General features: G+C 39.7%; 1 protein-coding gene across 1 annotated transcript; it reads left to right on the plus strand.

The window, feature by feature from the left end:
- Positions 1-8,387: 8,387 nt before the first annotated feature.
- Positions 8,388-16,758, plus strand: LOC130931338 (uncharacterized). Its single transcript, XM_057860058.1, has one exon. The coding sequence runs from the start codon at positions 8,414-8,416 to the stop codon at positions 16,739-16,741; it is 8,328 nt and encodes a 2,775-aa protein (XP_057716041.1). The 5' UTR covers positions 8,388-8,413; the 3' UTR covers positions 16,742-16,758.
- The last annotated feature ends 303 nt before the right edge of the window (positions 16,759-17,061 follow it).

The following is a 17,061-nucleotide window of genomic DNA, read 5'->3' on the forward strand; positions in this document are numbered from 1 at the left end:
ATTCAAGGGGGCGCCACTGAGGCATTTTGTTACATTTTTTCGTAACATTGCAAGATTATCGAACGTTATCCAAAGCCGCATGTATGTGCAAATTTTTACGAGTTTTTGTGCATATTCAAGCCTCCAAATGTAAACTCCTACTGTGAACCCATGAAAATTTCACATTCGATCCAAAATACCCGATTTCCTGTTGGATTTGGAATACGGGTGCAAGAGACTTTTTGGAGCAGTTTTGCATAAGGTATGTACTCCCCAAATTTCCTTGCTCTATGTTGAAAAAACCCAATAGGAAAGGCCTTTTTTAAAACTTCTTTCTGTCGCCACTAGTTGGCACTGTAGAGTTGATGCAAATGACCCCTACAAGAACCTTCAGGGTATGACTCTCAACAAACACGGGAAGTTTGGCGCAGATATGTTGTATATCTGCCGAGTTATGACTGTTCAAAGTTTTTTGCGTGACAAATTGTTGACGTTCATTTTCACTTTCCTGTTTGGACCCCTCCGCCTCAACGAAACCTCAATATTTTTCATCAGGCACCTGAACACAGGTCTTAAGGCTCCCCTGATGCAGGTTTGAGGTCAACAGATTTTTTTCCCTTGGAGGAGGAACCTGTCTCGTAAAAAAAGGCATTTCCTGTTCTCACTAGGGGGCGCTAGACCTAATGGGTAATATTTCAATGCACTCGTGTTAAGGGTGGGATACCACACATACATGCCAAATATGAAAAAGATTGAACGTTGTGTCAAGGAACTATTAGTCATTTACTGAATTTGTCATTTTGCCGAAAAAATGGTCGACTTTGGCACCACGCCCAGGTCAGACCCGTGAATGAAAACGCACCATTTTCAAAACTTAAGATTTCATATGTCTCCTGAACAGTCTCACCAATTTTGAAGATGATCCAACTAACTCCCTCTGCGAAAAGGTCTCAAATGTGCACCCTGTGAATCGATAAAAATTTCATATTTGATCCAAAATAACCAATTTCCTGTTGGGTTTGGAATATGCGTGTAAATGCTTTTTTGGAGCGGTTTTGGACAAGGTATAGACCCCCCAAATTTCATTGCTCTACGCTGACATACCCTAATGTTATAGGCCAATTTTAAAATTTCAAGGGGGCGCCACTGAGCCATTTTGTTATATTTTTTTGCAACGTTGCAAAATTATCGAAATTTACAATTTTCCGGACGTATGTGCAAATTTTGGTGACTTTTCGTGCATGTTCAGGCCTCCAAATTGGCCGTTTTCATTTGCCCTGAAAAAAAAAAAAAAAAAAAAAAAAAAAAATAATCCTTTGCAAAACAATAGGGCCTTCGCACGCTTAGTGCTCGGGCCCTAATAATAATAATAATAATAATAATAATAATAATAATAATAATCCTTTGCAAAACAATAGGGCCTTCGCACGCTCAGTGCTCGGGCCCTAATAATAATCCTTCGAAGAACAATAGGGCCTCGCACGCTGAGAGTGCTCGGGCCCTAATAATAATAATAATAACTAGCCCTGCAAGCAGGACTGACGGGCCCTCGCGTATGGCGCAACTCGGACGTCAAACAAAGTCGGAGGGCAGGCAGGTCGGGGCGGTGGCAGTCGACAACAGACAGATATCCAGGCAGATATATTGCATGTCTGAATGTTCAGAATTAGTGGGGAGAGAAAATGGCGACGGTCATGATGACTTTCTTATCGGACCCCTCTGCTTTAACAAAACAAAAGTGTTTATTAGGCACCTGAACACGGTCATTATGACTTTCCTATTGGACCCCTCTGCTTTAAGGAAAAAAAAGTCTTACCGGAGTATAAGTCGCATTTGTGGGTGAAATTTACTTGATAAAATCCAACACATAGAACAGATATGTGATCTTGAAAGGCAATTTAATATAAAGATACAATAGAGAACAACATGCTGAATAAATGTACAGTGTACAGTGCATAAACAACGAAATGCGAATATACTGTCCTCACCAGGACGCTACCGCTCGGTCCTGGCTATAGACAGCGAACTCCAAAAAGACAATTCTGGATGTCCGCATAATTTGTTGAATCAATTTGGTCCTCGATAGCAAACAGGTTCACATCACCGTAAATAAATGATAATTACGTACTATTACAGCAATAATGTAACAGATTAGCATGCGTTCGCTAGCATTAGCACACCATTCAAACAACCACACAACTGGCTGTAAGTGTCCGCTCGCGGGTGGAAAACACACAACAACAGAAAAGATGATACACGCAGGCGTTGCCTCTGTAGAGATATTTTAAAGGCATAAACAATGAACGTAGGTTCGCAGCCGTCTTTCTCTCTCGCTAACTAGTCCACTCACTCACTCTCACTCACTCACTCACTCACTCACTCACTCACTCACTCACTCACTCACTCACTCACTCACTCACTCACTCACTCACTCACTCACTCACTCACTCACTCACTCACTCACTCAGAGCTACGTGGCTGTCTGTCTTCTTCTGGTGTGCGAGCGCTTATTCACGTAAACAAGTGCGAGTGCGCTCCCAGGTGGGCGTGAAAGCGCCACAAACTAAATGCATCCATTTCAATATAAAAAAGTCAATTATACAATTGAACATACATTGCCAAAGGCAGAACGCGAACGTGGCCATAGCTATTAACAGTTATTCAGATAACTATAGCATGCTAACAAGTTTACAAAACCATCAGTCCAAAACACCAAAATAACACGGGAAATTATATCATAATGTGTTAATAATTTCACTCACCAGGGGGCACCAGGCCTAATGGTTTTGTAAACCTGTTAGCATGCTATAGTAATCTGAATAACTGTTAATAGCTATGGCCACGTTCGCGTTCTGCCTTTGGCAATGTATGTTCAATTGTATAATTGACTTTTTTATATTGAAATGGATGCATTTAGTTTGTGGCGCTTTCACGCCCAACTGGGAGCGCACTCATTATTATTTTTTCATGGCAAATGAAAATGGCCATAGCTATTAAGAGTTATTCAGATAACTATAGCATGCTAACAAGTTTACAAAACCATTAGTCCAAAACACCTAAATAACATGGGAAATGTTATCATAATGTGTTAATAATTTCACACATAAGTCACTGCTGAGTATAAGTCGCACCCCAAACCAAAATATGAAGAAAAAAAAACACGACTTATAGTCGGAAAAATACAGTAGTCTTTTACTGAATTGTATTGTCAAAAATAAGACACATTTGCTCCCCTGCCCAGGAAAGGGCCGTGAATGAAATGTCACCATTTTGATAACCTAACATCTCATATGTGTCATGAACATTCATTCATTCTTTCATTTTCCATGCCGCTTTTCCTCACGAGGGTCGCGGAGGTGCTGGAGCCTATCCCAGCTAACTCGGGGCAGTAGGCAGGGGACACCCTGAACTGGTTGCCAGCCAATTGCAGGGCACAAGGAGACATACAACCATTCACGCGCACACTCATAGCTACGGACAATTTAGAGTGCTCAATCAGCCTACCATGCATGTTTTTGGGATGTCTGACCAATTTTGAGAAGCATTCAACTTACTGCTTCGGCGTAATGGTCTCAAACGTGCATGCAGGTTTTTGACAAAAATGCAAGATTCAATCCATAATACCCGATTTCCTGTTGGGTTTGGAATATGGGTGCAAGAGACTTTTTGGAGCAGTTTTGCACAACGTATCCACTCCCCAAATTTCATCACTCTACGTCGAAAAAAACTAATAGGACAGGCCTTTTTTAAAAATTGAAGGGGGCGCCACTGAGCCATTTTATTACATCTTTTGGCAATGTTGCTAAATTCATGAAATCTACATGAAGCCACATGTATGTGCACATTTTGGTGAGTTTTCGAGCATGTTCAGACCTTGAAATTTGCCATTTTGAGAGAAAATGCCGAGGGTCTTTTCACTTTCCTGTTTGGATACTGCAACATCAACGAAAACTCAATATTTTTCATCAGATACCTAAAGACATGTCTTAAGGCTCCCCTGATGCAGGTTTGAGATCAATTGATGTTTTTCACCAGGAGGAGGAGCCTTTTTCGTAAAAAAGGGTGTTTCCTCTTCCCACAAGGGGGCGCCAGGCCTAATGGAAAATATTTCAATGCAGTCGTGTTCAGGTTAAGACACCTTACATGCATGCCAAATATGAAAAAGATTGGACCTTGTATCAGGAAGTTATTAATCATTTACTGAAATTGGCGCGTTGCCAAAAAAACACCCGACTTTGGTACCCCGCCCAGGTCAGGCCCGTGGACGAAAACTCACCATTTTCACAACTTAGTATCTCATATGTCTCATGAACACTTACACCAATTTTGAGGAAGATCCAACGTACTGGCTCGGCGCAACGGTCTGAAACGTGCATGCTGGTTTTCGCCCAAAATGCTATGTTTTTCAACATTCAATCCAGAATATCCCATTTCCTGTTGGGTTTCGAATATGGGTGCTTTAGACTTTTTGAAGCGGTTCTGGACAACGTATCCACTCCCCAAATTTCATCGCCCTACGTTGAAATACATCAAAGCAAAGGGCATTTTGAAAATTGCAAGGGGGCGCCACTGAGCCATTTTTTTATTTTTTTTGTAAACGTTGCCAAATTGTCGAAATTTTCGCGAAGCCGGATGTATGTGCAAATTTTGGTGAGTTTTTGAGCATGTTCAGGCCTTCAAATTGGCCATTTTCATTTGCCATGAAAAAAAAATAATAATAATAACTAGCCCTGCAAGCAGGACTGAACGGGCCCTCGCGTATGGCGCAACTCGGACGTCAAACAAAGTCGAAGGGCAGGCAGGTCGGGGCGGTGGCAGTCGACAACAGACAGATATCCAGGCAGATATATTGCATGTCTGAATGTTCAGAATTAGTGGGGAGAGAAAATGGCGACGGTCATTATGACTTTCCTATGGGACCCCTCTGCTTTAACAAAACAAAATTGTTTATTAGGCACCTGAACACGGTCATTATGACTTTCCTTTTGGACCCCTCTGCTTTAACGAAACAAAATTGTTGATCAGGCACCTGAACACATGTCTTAAGGCTCCGCTGATTCAGGTTTGAGGTCAATTGATTTTTGACCCTGAGAAGCAGGAGCCTTTCTATTTAATTAAAAGTGTGTTTCCTGTTCCCACTAGGGGGCGCCAGGCGTAATGAGTAATATTTCAATAAAGTCATGTGCAGGCTGAAATACTATCTGTAAAAGCAAAAGAAAGTTATGAGGAAAGAGAAAAGTATATGCAATATAAAAAGAGTAACAAAGTACATTGAATATAGGTATTATAAAGTACAAAAGACACAAAGATATTGATGGTTATTGAAGGTATAGAGAAGTGAAAAGAAACTCACCCTGATGCTTGTGGTCGGTCAGGCTGTGTAGATAGCAATAATTGAAATGAAATGAGAAGTAGATGTCATGGATGGTGTAATGCAAAGTAGTGGCTGTGATGTTTGAATGTAGTGTGCTGTGATGTTTGAATGTAGTGTGTAGGCAAATCCACATTGGTGGTTTGGGTAGATAATAGGCGTAGGCCAACTTTGTGTTGTATGTGATTGGCTGAAAATGTTGTGTGGTTGGTATAAAACTGTTTGCAGGCATTGAAAGTGTTGTTTCTGGATGTAGCATGTTGAAGACTTGTTCAGAAACTTTGTGAGATCGATAAAATCTTAGCGGCTTACGCAGAAACGAATTATTGGAATTTGACAGGTTCTCTTCAGGATTAGAAGTTTCAACATCTGTGTTTTATTACAAGGTAAGTACAATAGTCAATAGATAAATTGATTTGTAGCAGGTAAGCGTCGTTTGGACAGGCAGCTTTCTTTGGAGCTGATGATGTGGAAAGACAAAGTCAGCATGTTGAAGCGTAAGTTATTGTGGAAATGTTACGAATTGGAATGGTGTAAGGAAGTGTGTTGTTGGTAATGTATTGTTTGGCTGTTTCTAGGGTCGGGTACGGGATATCGTCATCGTGTTGGCCAGTGGCCAGTTTCTAATCTCACAGGAAAATGTCACAAACTGGTCATTCCCAAGGAGTGTGGTGATAAAAAGGTAGCATGGTGAATGCAGTCATGCTAGACAGATGTGAAATGCAAAAAAAGTGGTAATGTAATGTTAATGTCTGACTTGTTTCAGTTTGCACTTCTTGTGGGAGATTCCCATCTGCGAGCCATAGCTGATGGTTTAGTAAAGATGCCAGAGGGAGATGTTTCCTTTGGCATAATGTCAACTCCGGGTGGTACTGCAAAGGACGAGAGGATCGAGCTTGCTAATGTGAAGTTGTCTGAAGCGCCTGATGTAGTGTGTGTCCTTGCGCCCAGCAATGATGTGACACAGACAAAGAGCCATGAAAGAGCAGGTGTTGAATTTCGGAAGCTGTTGGCTGTTGCACTTCGTCTGTGCTCAATTGTGAGTGTGTAGTTATATGACATAGTGATGATCTGACTTATATGAGTTGCTGTAACATAGATGTTTCTATGTAATGTAGTTGTAAGAAGTACTTTTGTGTGTCATGTCACAAATGAAGTATGTAGAATGACAGCTGTTGTATTTTGTGTGGAATAGGTTGTGGTTGTGGATTTTCCTCCACGTTACAACATGGAGATGTATCCTCAGGAGATGCTGCGTCAGGAGTACAGACGTGTGGCTGCTGATATGGCAGTAAAGTACTTGTCTGCAGTAGAGCACTTTTCTTTGGATAAATCAGAATTGTGGGCCAAAGATGGTGTAAGTTATTAGATGTAAGGTAAAGTGGGTGGAAATGAACCAAGACTTTGAGAGCTTTCTTTAGACAAATGTGTTGGTTGATGTGAAAGTATTAAGAAGTGTTTCTGTGTGTAAAAGAATGAATAAAGAAATGAATTTTTGAGTGAGAAAATGTAAATGGAAACATGCAAGATATGTGTTGGACAGATACTGTAAGTAGTTAGAATGAATGAATGTGTGGTCAACAACGATCCTATAGCATAAGGTGCAGACAGTCAAGATAAAGTCGAAAATGTAGACAAATGAGTGATAGTATAAAATGGATGTAAGAAATAAAATATTTAGGAGAAATAATAGGACTAGTATGTTTGATGTATGAAATGATAATATAAAGAATATGTGTGATTTTTGTACAGGTTCATTTGTCAGACACTGATGGAATGCCTATTCTTGTAGAACTGCTGTGGAAGGCATCATATACAGTGAGTTGGACCTGCATTATGAGACTTAAAAAAGCTATTTTTAGGTGGGTTAAGGGTTCTCACAATACAGGTACTATCTGTAGGTAATAATGAATAGGATGTGTATATTGTTGTATGTTAATGGGTAACTTGTATATCCTCATGTATTACCATGTTTGTGCTATCAGGCAACACGTGAGGTGGTTGTAGTACCTAGGCCTGTGGGAGTTCCTGTTAAATCAGCATTGAAGCATGTTCCTGCTACAGTAGCACTAGAAAGAAGTCCTCCTATTGTGAGGAGAGTGGATGTTATAGCACCTCCTGCAGTGAATGTTGATGAGTGGACAACGGTTGGCTCAAAGGTACCAGAAAAAAACAAGGATGTTGAATGTAATGATGTATGTTAATAATAGAAAAGTACAGATGTGGTATTAAAAATAGTATATATATATATTACAGTAGGGAAATGTGTGTATTTAAATATATTAACAATGGAGTCCTCCATCATAGCGGTGCACAATGGAATCAAGGTCGTATGTTGTCCCTGGCAAGAGAAAAAAGCTTCAGCAGCAGGTATGTAATGTGTGTTTTCCACAAATGTAAAAGAGTTTTTTTGAATAAGAACAGTTTCATGTGAATTGTATCTGTATTTAGCCTGTGGTGAGAGACTGCTTTATCCCACTGAACCCTGTTTGGTTCAGCTATGGTCTGCTTGAGGAGATGGACAAATGTACTCCATTAGCTTTTCAGCAACCAGAATTGTCAGTTGTTGGAAGACCTAATACGGTAATGTTGTAGACATGATTGAAGAAGAATTGTGACAGCAGTAATGTAAATAGTTGTCAAATAATCTGAAAGGTAATGGATGTATTCGTTTCATGTAGTTACCATGTAAGAAGCAGGGATCCAGGTTGCCTGAAGTGAAGCAGAGTGGCGATGAAGAAGAGGTTAGTAATATACACTGGAGTACCAGCAGGGATATGGCGTTGGTGCTGGTATTGTGAGTGAGCAATAAGCTATAATTGTAATAGTCATAGCCTTCTGTGAAGGCTTTTCCAATGTGATGTGTTAGAATGATCATGAAGTAACACTGCGTGTGGAGGTAAAGAATTACTGTATATTTTTTCAAACAGACAGGGGCAGTGGATCTGCGGTCCAAACGTGATGAGACAGTGGAGGTGTGTGTTACAGGATATTTATCCAAGAGGAAATGCTAAGTGATAAGTTCAGGTTATTTTAGATATAATATAGTATTATGTATATATTATGTATCTTTTGCAGAGGGCCGCATCCAGTGCTATTGTTAAGTTACCTGGGCTGTGTGGTGTGAAGGTGCAGTGTGTTGAGGATTGTAGTTCGCAAAGAGACAAGAAAGGTAAGACAAAGTCTGTTCTTCCTGTTAGGTTTTGTGGTAAAGAGAGGTCAGTTAGGGGGAGTTTTCACCAGGGAGACTCTCGCTTTGAATATGGAGGTGTTCAGTGTATGGCTATTAGTCTAGTAGCTGTTGCCAAACACACCACCCACAGTGTGTTGTCATGGCAGTCAGGTGACCTTGATGAGGTAGTAACTTTGGGTGATGAGTTGTATTCTTTCCTGAGAAAGAATAATAAGATCAGTGGAGGATCAGAGTTTCTATGTGTTCCAGATTTACCCAAGCAGCAGGTGATTAATGGAAAGAGTCTTGAGTTTGAATTTGGTGATTTTGTGACTGGTGATGTAAATGTGGTTAGTGGAGAGCTTGTTGATGCAGGAGTGTTGACTCCTTTAAAGGATGGTTTGGCACAGATTTGTGGAAAGTATGACACTTGCTTTATGACACTGAATAGCAATACTTGTGCAATAATTAAACAAAATGGAATGTATGCAGTGGTAGATAGTCATGCTCGTAATGCAGATGGGATGGTTGATGGAAATGGATTTAGTGTTGTAGTGGTGTACAGGTGTCTTGATGTTGTGTGGGAGCATTTTGTGAAATGTGCAAATATGATGAACAAAAGGGAGAACCTTTTTGAGATTGCAGGTGTGCGTGTTATTTCCACAACTCCCTCTGTCAATTCTCCATTGGTGTTTGGATCTTCAGTAACACACAATGAGAAAGGAACATCTTCCACTATTGATCTTCCAGAGGATGTGTATATCAGTAATGTTACAGAAAAAGAACAACAATTTCTTCCTTTGAGGGAGAATGTAGCACAATTGTTGTGTAGACAGTTAAATATTGAATTCGAAAAGGTTGATGCACTATCAACTGAAGTTGGCCTTTTAGGTAAGCCTTGTAAAAATGAGAAAGTAGTTGATGATGGGAATAGTTTGTTCAGAGCAGTCAGTCAGGCTGTCAGTGGTACTCAGAAGTATCACAGGAAGATTAGACTTGCAGTTGTGAAGCAGATAGAAAGAAATGCAGTGTTGTATAAGGGTCTTCTGAGAAGTGAGTATTCCTCAGTTGCAGAATATTTGACAAAAGCAAGAATGCGTTATGTTGGTAGTTGGACAACGGAAGTTGAGATTCAAGCAGCTGCAGATTGTTTAGAAATGAGTATATTTATATATCATCATGATCGCTGGATTGAATATAGTTGCAGTGCGAGGCAGTGTTTCAATCAGGCACTGTATTTAGAATATGTTAATGGAAAGCATTATGAAAATGTAACATGTGTTCATATGCCACAGACTCAGAAGTGTTATGGCTATTGTGTAGTATACAGAACTTTATCAGGGTACAATATCAGACGACAGAGTACGGCAGAGCGCAGTGTGGTTGATTCAAAGTGTTTGAGTTCAGTTGTCAATAGTGTGCGCGTCATTCCCACAGTTCCCTGGGATAACTCCACAGTGCTGTTTGGATCTTCTGTAAAACAGACAGAGCAAAGAGCATTGTCCTGTAATGATGTTCCAGATGTTGTCTTTGTCAGTGATCTTAGAGAAAAAGAACAAGAATTTCATCCTTTGAGGGAGAATGTTGCACAAGTGCTGTGTAAAGAGTTAAGTATAGAATTAGAAAAGGGTGATGCAATGTCTACCCAAGTTGGACTTTTAGGTAAGCCTTGTAAAAATGAGAAAGTAGTTGATGATGGGAATTGTTTCTTCAGAGCAGTTAGTCAAGCCGTCAGTGGTACGCAGAAGTATCACAGGAAGATTAGACTTGCTGTCGTAAAGCAGATAGAAAGAAATATAGTGTTGTATCAGAGTCTTCTGAGAAGTGAGTATTCCTCAGTAGGTGAATACTTGAGCACTTCAAAAATGCATTATGTTGGTAGTTGGGCTACAGAAGTGGAGATTCAAGCTGCTGCAGACTTTTTAAGAATGAGTATATTTACATATTATCAGGATCGCTGGATTGAATATACGTGTAGTGGGAAGCAGTTGTGTAATGAAGCATTGTATTTAGAAAATGTAAATGGCAACCATTATGAAAATGTAGTGTGCGTTCATCTGCCACACACTCAGAAGTGTTATGGCTATTGTGAAGTACATACAAGTGCATCAGGGTACAATATGAGACGACAGAGTATGGGAGAGAGCAGTGTAGTAGATTCAAAGGGTGTGACTTTAGTTGTAAGTAGTGAAGTAGATGTTGAAGGTGTGGACAGAGGAACGCGGAGTGATGGTGTTTGTTTGTCCAGTTATTTAAAAAGTAAGTATAAGAAGCATAAAAGAATCAATTATCAGGAAGATGTATTGTTGAAGCAGAAATGTAGTAAAAAAAACAAAATGTCCTATCTTTTAAATCAAGACAGTGTGCAGACTAAGAATAAGAATAAATATCATGTAGATAGAATTTATCAGGAAAAACAGAAAGAAAGGAGTAATGCAAGAGTTATTAGGAAATATAAGGAAGATGTTTTGCATCGAGAGGACGTACAGAAACGGAGTATAAGGAAATATAAGGAAGATGTTTTGCATCGAGAGGACGTACAGAAACGGAGTATAAGGAAATATAAGGAAGATGTTTTGCATCGAGAGGACGTACAGAAACGGAGTATAAGGAAATATAAGGAAGATGTTTTGCATCGAGAGGACGTACAGAAACGGAGTATAAGGAAATATAAGGAAGATGTTTTGCATCGAGAGGACGTACAGAAACGGAGTATAAGGAAATACAAAGGAAACGTTTTTCACAGAGAGGATGTACAGAAACGGAGTATAAGGAAATATAATAAAGATGTTTTGCATCGAGAGAAAGTGAAGAAGATGAGTAAAAGTAAATATAAATCTCAGCTTCTGCACAGGCAGAACGTGAAGGCTTACAGCAAAGCTAAGTATAAAGGCAGTTTGGAGCATCGAAAACGTGTTGGTGATGCAAACAGGTTGAAAAGGCAAGAAAAGAAAGAAAAATCTAAACAGTTGGAGTTTGTCATGAAAGGTTTTTTAGAGAAGGTCAAGGACGGGCCAGAATTTGTTTGCTGTGTTTGTCAAAGATTGTTGTTTAAAAATCAAGTGTTAGGTGGAAAAGTAGATGATTACTTGAAAAGAAAAGCATTTGCTTCAGTAGTACAGAAGTGTATTAGTGAGAAGTATTTACACAAATGTAGTGGAAAGTGTGAAGTGGCGTGTAAGTATATAGAAACAGGAAGAGGTGAACTTAGGATTTGTTATAGTTGTCATAGTAAAATGAATAAAGGTGAGGTTCCACCTGAGAGTATAATGAATAATCTAGAACTGGAGCCTATTCCAGCAGAATTAGCTTGTTTGAATAGTTTAGAACAGCATTTGATCGCGTTACATATTCCATTCATGAAGATGTTAGCATTGCCTAAAGGTGGGCAAAATGGAGTTCATGGTCCTGTTACTTGTGTTCCTGCTAATATTGTGCAGACTGATAACTTACTTCCTCGTAGTCAAATGGAAGGTTCTTTGATAGGAGTTAAGTTGAAGCGAAAATTGACATATAAAGGACATTATGAATATAAATTTGTTGATAGTGTGCGTGTTAGGCACGCATTGCAGTATCTTAAACATAATAATAAGTATTACAAAGACATAGAATTTAATAAGGAATGGGTTAATACACTTTGTAAGGAAACAGAAGTGAAAACTGCAGGGGATGAAGGTGATGGGCGTTTAGAAAGTGAAGAAGCATCTTCAGATTTGGTTGAAGATGAGCTGTTACATGACAGGCAACAACACTGTATGTTTCAAGACACTTGTCTCATGCCAGTAGACATTGGTCAGGAAGTGCTAGATCAGTATGTTGATAATGTTTTAAATGTAGCTCCAGGTGAGGGAAACAACCCAGTGAAATTGCTGTCAGACATGACAAATGAAGCAAAGTGCTTCCCAGTATTATTTCCTCGGGGAATGAACACATTTCATGAATGTAGGCATCAGAGATTAACATTGGCACGTTATTTTAACAACAGAATTTTGCACGCTGATGGTAGATTTGCACGTAATGTAGAATACATATTCTATGCTCAGTACATGTCAGAGTTACAGCAAGTGATTTCAAATGTGTCAATAGCATTAAGAAAAGGAAAGGGGAGGTCAGATTTCCAAAGAGTTGATGTTAACATTGTAAATGATGATGCATTTTTCCAAAATCTGTTAGAGTTTGACAATGGATATCGTTTTCTGAAACCTATTAGAGGGACTCCAGCATTCTGGCAGGCAGCACAGAGTGATTTGTTGGCGTGTGTTCGACAGCTGGGCATTCCTACTTGGTTTTGTTCTTTTTCCTCTGCTGACATGCGTTGGCAAAATCTTCTTGGTAGCATTTTAATGCAGGAAGGTCGAACAGAAACACTGGAACAGTTAGAGTGGGCTGAAAGGTGTGAGCTTTTGCGTGACAATCCTGTGACTGCAGCAAGAATGTTTGATTTCCGTTGGCATTGTTTCTTAAGGGAGGTTCTCATGTCTCCAGCAGAACCAATAGGGAAAATCAAAGACTACTTTTACCGCATAGAATTTCAACAGCGTGGTTCTCCTCATGTTCATTGTTTGTTCTGGATAGAGAATGCCCCAATGATTGATAAAAACACAGATGAAGAGGTTGTGGCATTTATTGACAAGTATGTCACTTGTGAGCTGCCAACAGATGACAAAGAGTTATTTGACATTGTGACAAGTGTACAGCAACATTCAAAACGACATTCAAAAACTTGTCGAAAGAAAAACACAGTGTGTCGTTTTAATTTTCCCAGACCACCATCATGTAGAACATTTATATGCCATGACAAAAGAGTAGAAAAGAAGGAAATGTGCAGGTGTGACATGAAAAAGATAGATGAGAAGACACCCTGTGAGTGTAAAAAAGACAAAGTTTCCAAAGATAAAGCAGCAACAATCCTGGGCTCGGTAAAAAAGGCGCTTTCCGATGAGACCAAAATGTTTGAAAGTGTGGAGCATTTGTTTCAGAGTGTAGGTGTCAGTCAGAAAGGTTTTGAGGAGGCCTATAAATCCTGTGCTCGAGGTACACAAATAGTAATGAAAAGACAGATGAAAGAAGTTTGGATCAATCAGTACAGTAAGGCACTTTTAAAATGCTGGAATGCTAATATGGACATTCAGTTTGTTGCAGATGCATATGCATGTGTGGTTTACATCATTTCTTATATCTCAAAAGCAGAGAGAGAAATGGGATTGTTGTTGGGGAATGCACAAAGAGAAGCAGCTGGAGGCAATGTGAGTGCAAAAGAAGCCTTAAAGAACCTCGGCAGTGTTTACCTGCACAACAGAGATGTGTGTGCTCAGGAGGCGGTTTACAGGTTGACACCAAATTTGCATCTCAAGGAATGTTCAAGGAAGGTTGTGTTTGTTCCGACAGGGGAGAATGTGGTCAAAATGAGTCTGCCTTTAAGTGTATTAAAGAAAAAGGCTGCATCACATGATCTTACCTCTCAAAACATGTGGATGACTAGTTTGGTTGACCGTTATAAGAATAGGCCAGATGATGCTGTCTTTACTGACATGTGTCTGGCAACTTTTGTTTCCGAATATCGTATTCTGAGCAAGAACGAGAAATCGCAAATACAGATAAGATTGAAAAATGATGGTGGATTTGTGACGAAAAGAAATAGAACGCAGCCTGCTGTTGTTCGGTACATGCGCGTTTCAGAAACCAAAAATCCAGAAATATTTTATCGTAGTATCATGCAGTTGTTCCTTCCTTATCGTGCAGATGTGGAGTTGAAACCATCCAAATGTGAAACTTTTGAACAGTTTTACAAGAATGGGCAGGTAAGGTTTTTTGATGGGTCCAGACACACAGTGAAGTTAGTTGTCGACAGCAATAGAAGCAAATTTGAATTTGAAGCAGAGAAGCTGGATGACATTCAAAATTCCATTGAAAACAACGGTGCATTGGAAGATGCCTGGTGTGAGTTGTGTCCTGAGCAGGAATTAGAGCGTTTAGAGACTCTGCAGATGAGGACTGAAGAGGAACACCCAGATGTGGAACATGTAGAATGCATTCCTGATTTAGCAGTCAATTATGGACAAGTTTCCTATTTAGAAAAGAGAAACATTTTGTCGAGAAAAGAGGGTATGGCTTTGATTAGATGTTTGAATGATACACAACGTTGTATTTTTTATCATATTCGACAATGGTGCATTCAAACAGTATTAGGGGAAAAACCGGCGCCATTGCATGTGTTTATTACGGGTGGTGCTGGTACTGGAAAAAGCCATTTAATCAAGGCCATCCAGTATGAGGCAACAATATTGTTGTGTACTATTTGTACCCAGCCTGATAGTTTGTGTGTTTTATTGACAGCTCCGACAGGTATTGCTGCTTTTAATATTCAGGCATCAACAATCCATACGACCTTCCACATTGGAAAGGATGTACGCTTACCGTATACTCCTTTGGGTGAAGAGAAATTAAATTCTCTCCGTGCAAAATACAAAGATCTGAAAATGCTAATCATTGATGAGATCTCCATGGTTGATCACAGGTTGTTAACATATATTCATGGGAGACTGAGACAAATTAAACAAACAGGTGATTTTGCCCCATTTGGAAATGTTAGTGTCCTTGCTGTAGGGGACTTTTACCAGCTGTCTCCTGTTCAAGGTAAACCCCTGTATGTTACCGATGCAGGTGTGAACTTATGGTCCAATTTATTTAAGGTTGTGGAACTGAACACTGTTGTCAGGCAGCAAGATCAGTTGTTTGCGGAGTTATTGAACAGAATCAGAACTCGGTCCAAAGGAAGTCCTATGCTAGTCAGTGATATTGAGAGCCTTAAGCATTGTGAAAGTGGTGAAGACAGTTCAGCGTTGCATATCTTTGCAACGAATAAACAAGTTAATGAACACAATATTCAAGTGTTACTCAAGACTTGCCCTGAATATGTTAAAATAGAAGCACAAGATTTTGTTCATAACAAGAAAACCGGGAGGCTTGAGTTGATTAGTGGACATCATGCAAAGGTATATAAGACATGTTTGGAGGACAGTCTACTATTGGGAATAAATGCACGTGTTATGTTGTGCAAGAATGTGGATGTGGTGGATGGTCTGGTAAATGGGGTGTGTGGCACTGTGACACATATTGTGTCCTCTGAAAATAAGTTTCCTCAAAGGGTGTATGTGAAGTTTGATAAAGATGAGGTTGGCTCACAGAGGAGGAAACAATCATCTACGGCTTCTGTTGATTTGAGGACTTCTACATACATTGAGCCAGAAGAGGAAAAGGTCACCAATAAAGGTGGATTACGTCGACAATTTCCATTGAAACTAGCTTGGGCGTGTACAGTCCATAAAGTACAGGGCCTCACAGTAGACAGTGCTGTGGTGTCTTTGAAGAAGATATTTTCAGCAGGACAAGCATATGTAGCTTTAAGCCGCGTGAGAACTGTGTCAGGATTAATTATTCAAGACTTTGCAGAGGAACGCATTTACTGTAAAGACAATATTAAGGAGGCAATTCAGAGGATGGCTCCTTTATTTGTGGAACCAGCACCAAGCCAACCACATAGTTTCTCGGTGTTTTTGATGAATGTGCAAGGCCTGACTGAGCATGTGGCAGATTTAAGTATGTGCACACAGCACTTACAGCCTAACTGTCTTGCTGTAACAGAAACATGGCTGCCAGACCTTCCAGCATCTGAGAGCATAAAGATTGATGGCTATAGTTTTCACAGCTGTCCACGAAGTTCATCATACTCTGGCAATAATTCAGTGTCAAAAAAATTGCAATCCCAACAACATGGAGGTGTTGGCGTATTTAGTGCAAATAATGTGACCTTTTCCATAATTGAAGTACCACATTTCAATTTGGAGTGTGCAGTTAGCAAATATGTTCATCATGATATATTAGTTGCTGTCATTTATCGGCCTCCCTCTTATCCCTTGTGTTTGTTTAAAGAGCATCTGAGCAAGTTATTGGATTGGTTGGATCCACAATGTAACACCATTGCTGTCATGGGAGATTTTAATGAAGACATTCTAAAGTCCTCGAGTGTGTGTAAATGTGTTGAAGATAGGGGTTATGTTCAACTAGTGACAGAGGCCACAACAGAAAGAGGCACATTGATTGACCATGTGTATGTCAAAACAACGCGGTATGAGGTTGAATCATCAGTAGTGCCTACCTACTTTGGTGACCATGAGGGCATTGTTTGTCATTTTAGGGACAAAAAAGAAAAGAAGTAATGAAATATAGAACTAAGAAAGTGAAAATACAGAACATATATATTAGTTGGATAACAGAAGGTTGTTTTTACTACATTACATCAGCAAAGATCAATGCTGTTGTATTGTAGGTTTTGCTTTCCCTTCAGTGTAATGTCAAAAAGCAAAAGACACTGGTAATGGTACTCCTGCTTGATTGGGATGGGGTTCGATTCCCTGCAGTGTCCTGCTGACTATGTCATTTTCCTGGAGGTGAAAATAAGAGATATACAAATATACTTGTAACTAACAAATGAAAATGGGAAATAACAAGGACACGGTGTTTTTGTTTGTAGTGGCCA

The sequence above is a fragment of the Corythoichthys intestinalis genome, chromosome 15, assembly GCF_030265065.1.
Source record: "Corythoichthys intestinalis isolate RoL2023-P3 chromosome 15, ASM3026506v1, whole genome shotgun sequence".
Taxonomy (NCBI): Eukaryota; Metazoa; Chordata; class Actinopteri; order Syngnathiformes; family Syngnathidae; genus Corythoichthys; species Corythoichthys intestinalis.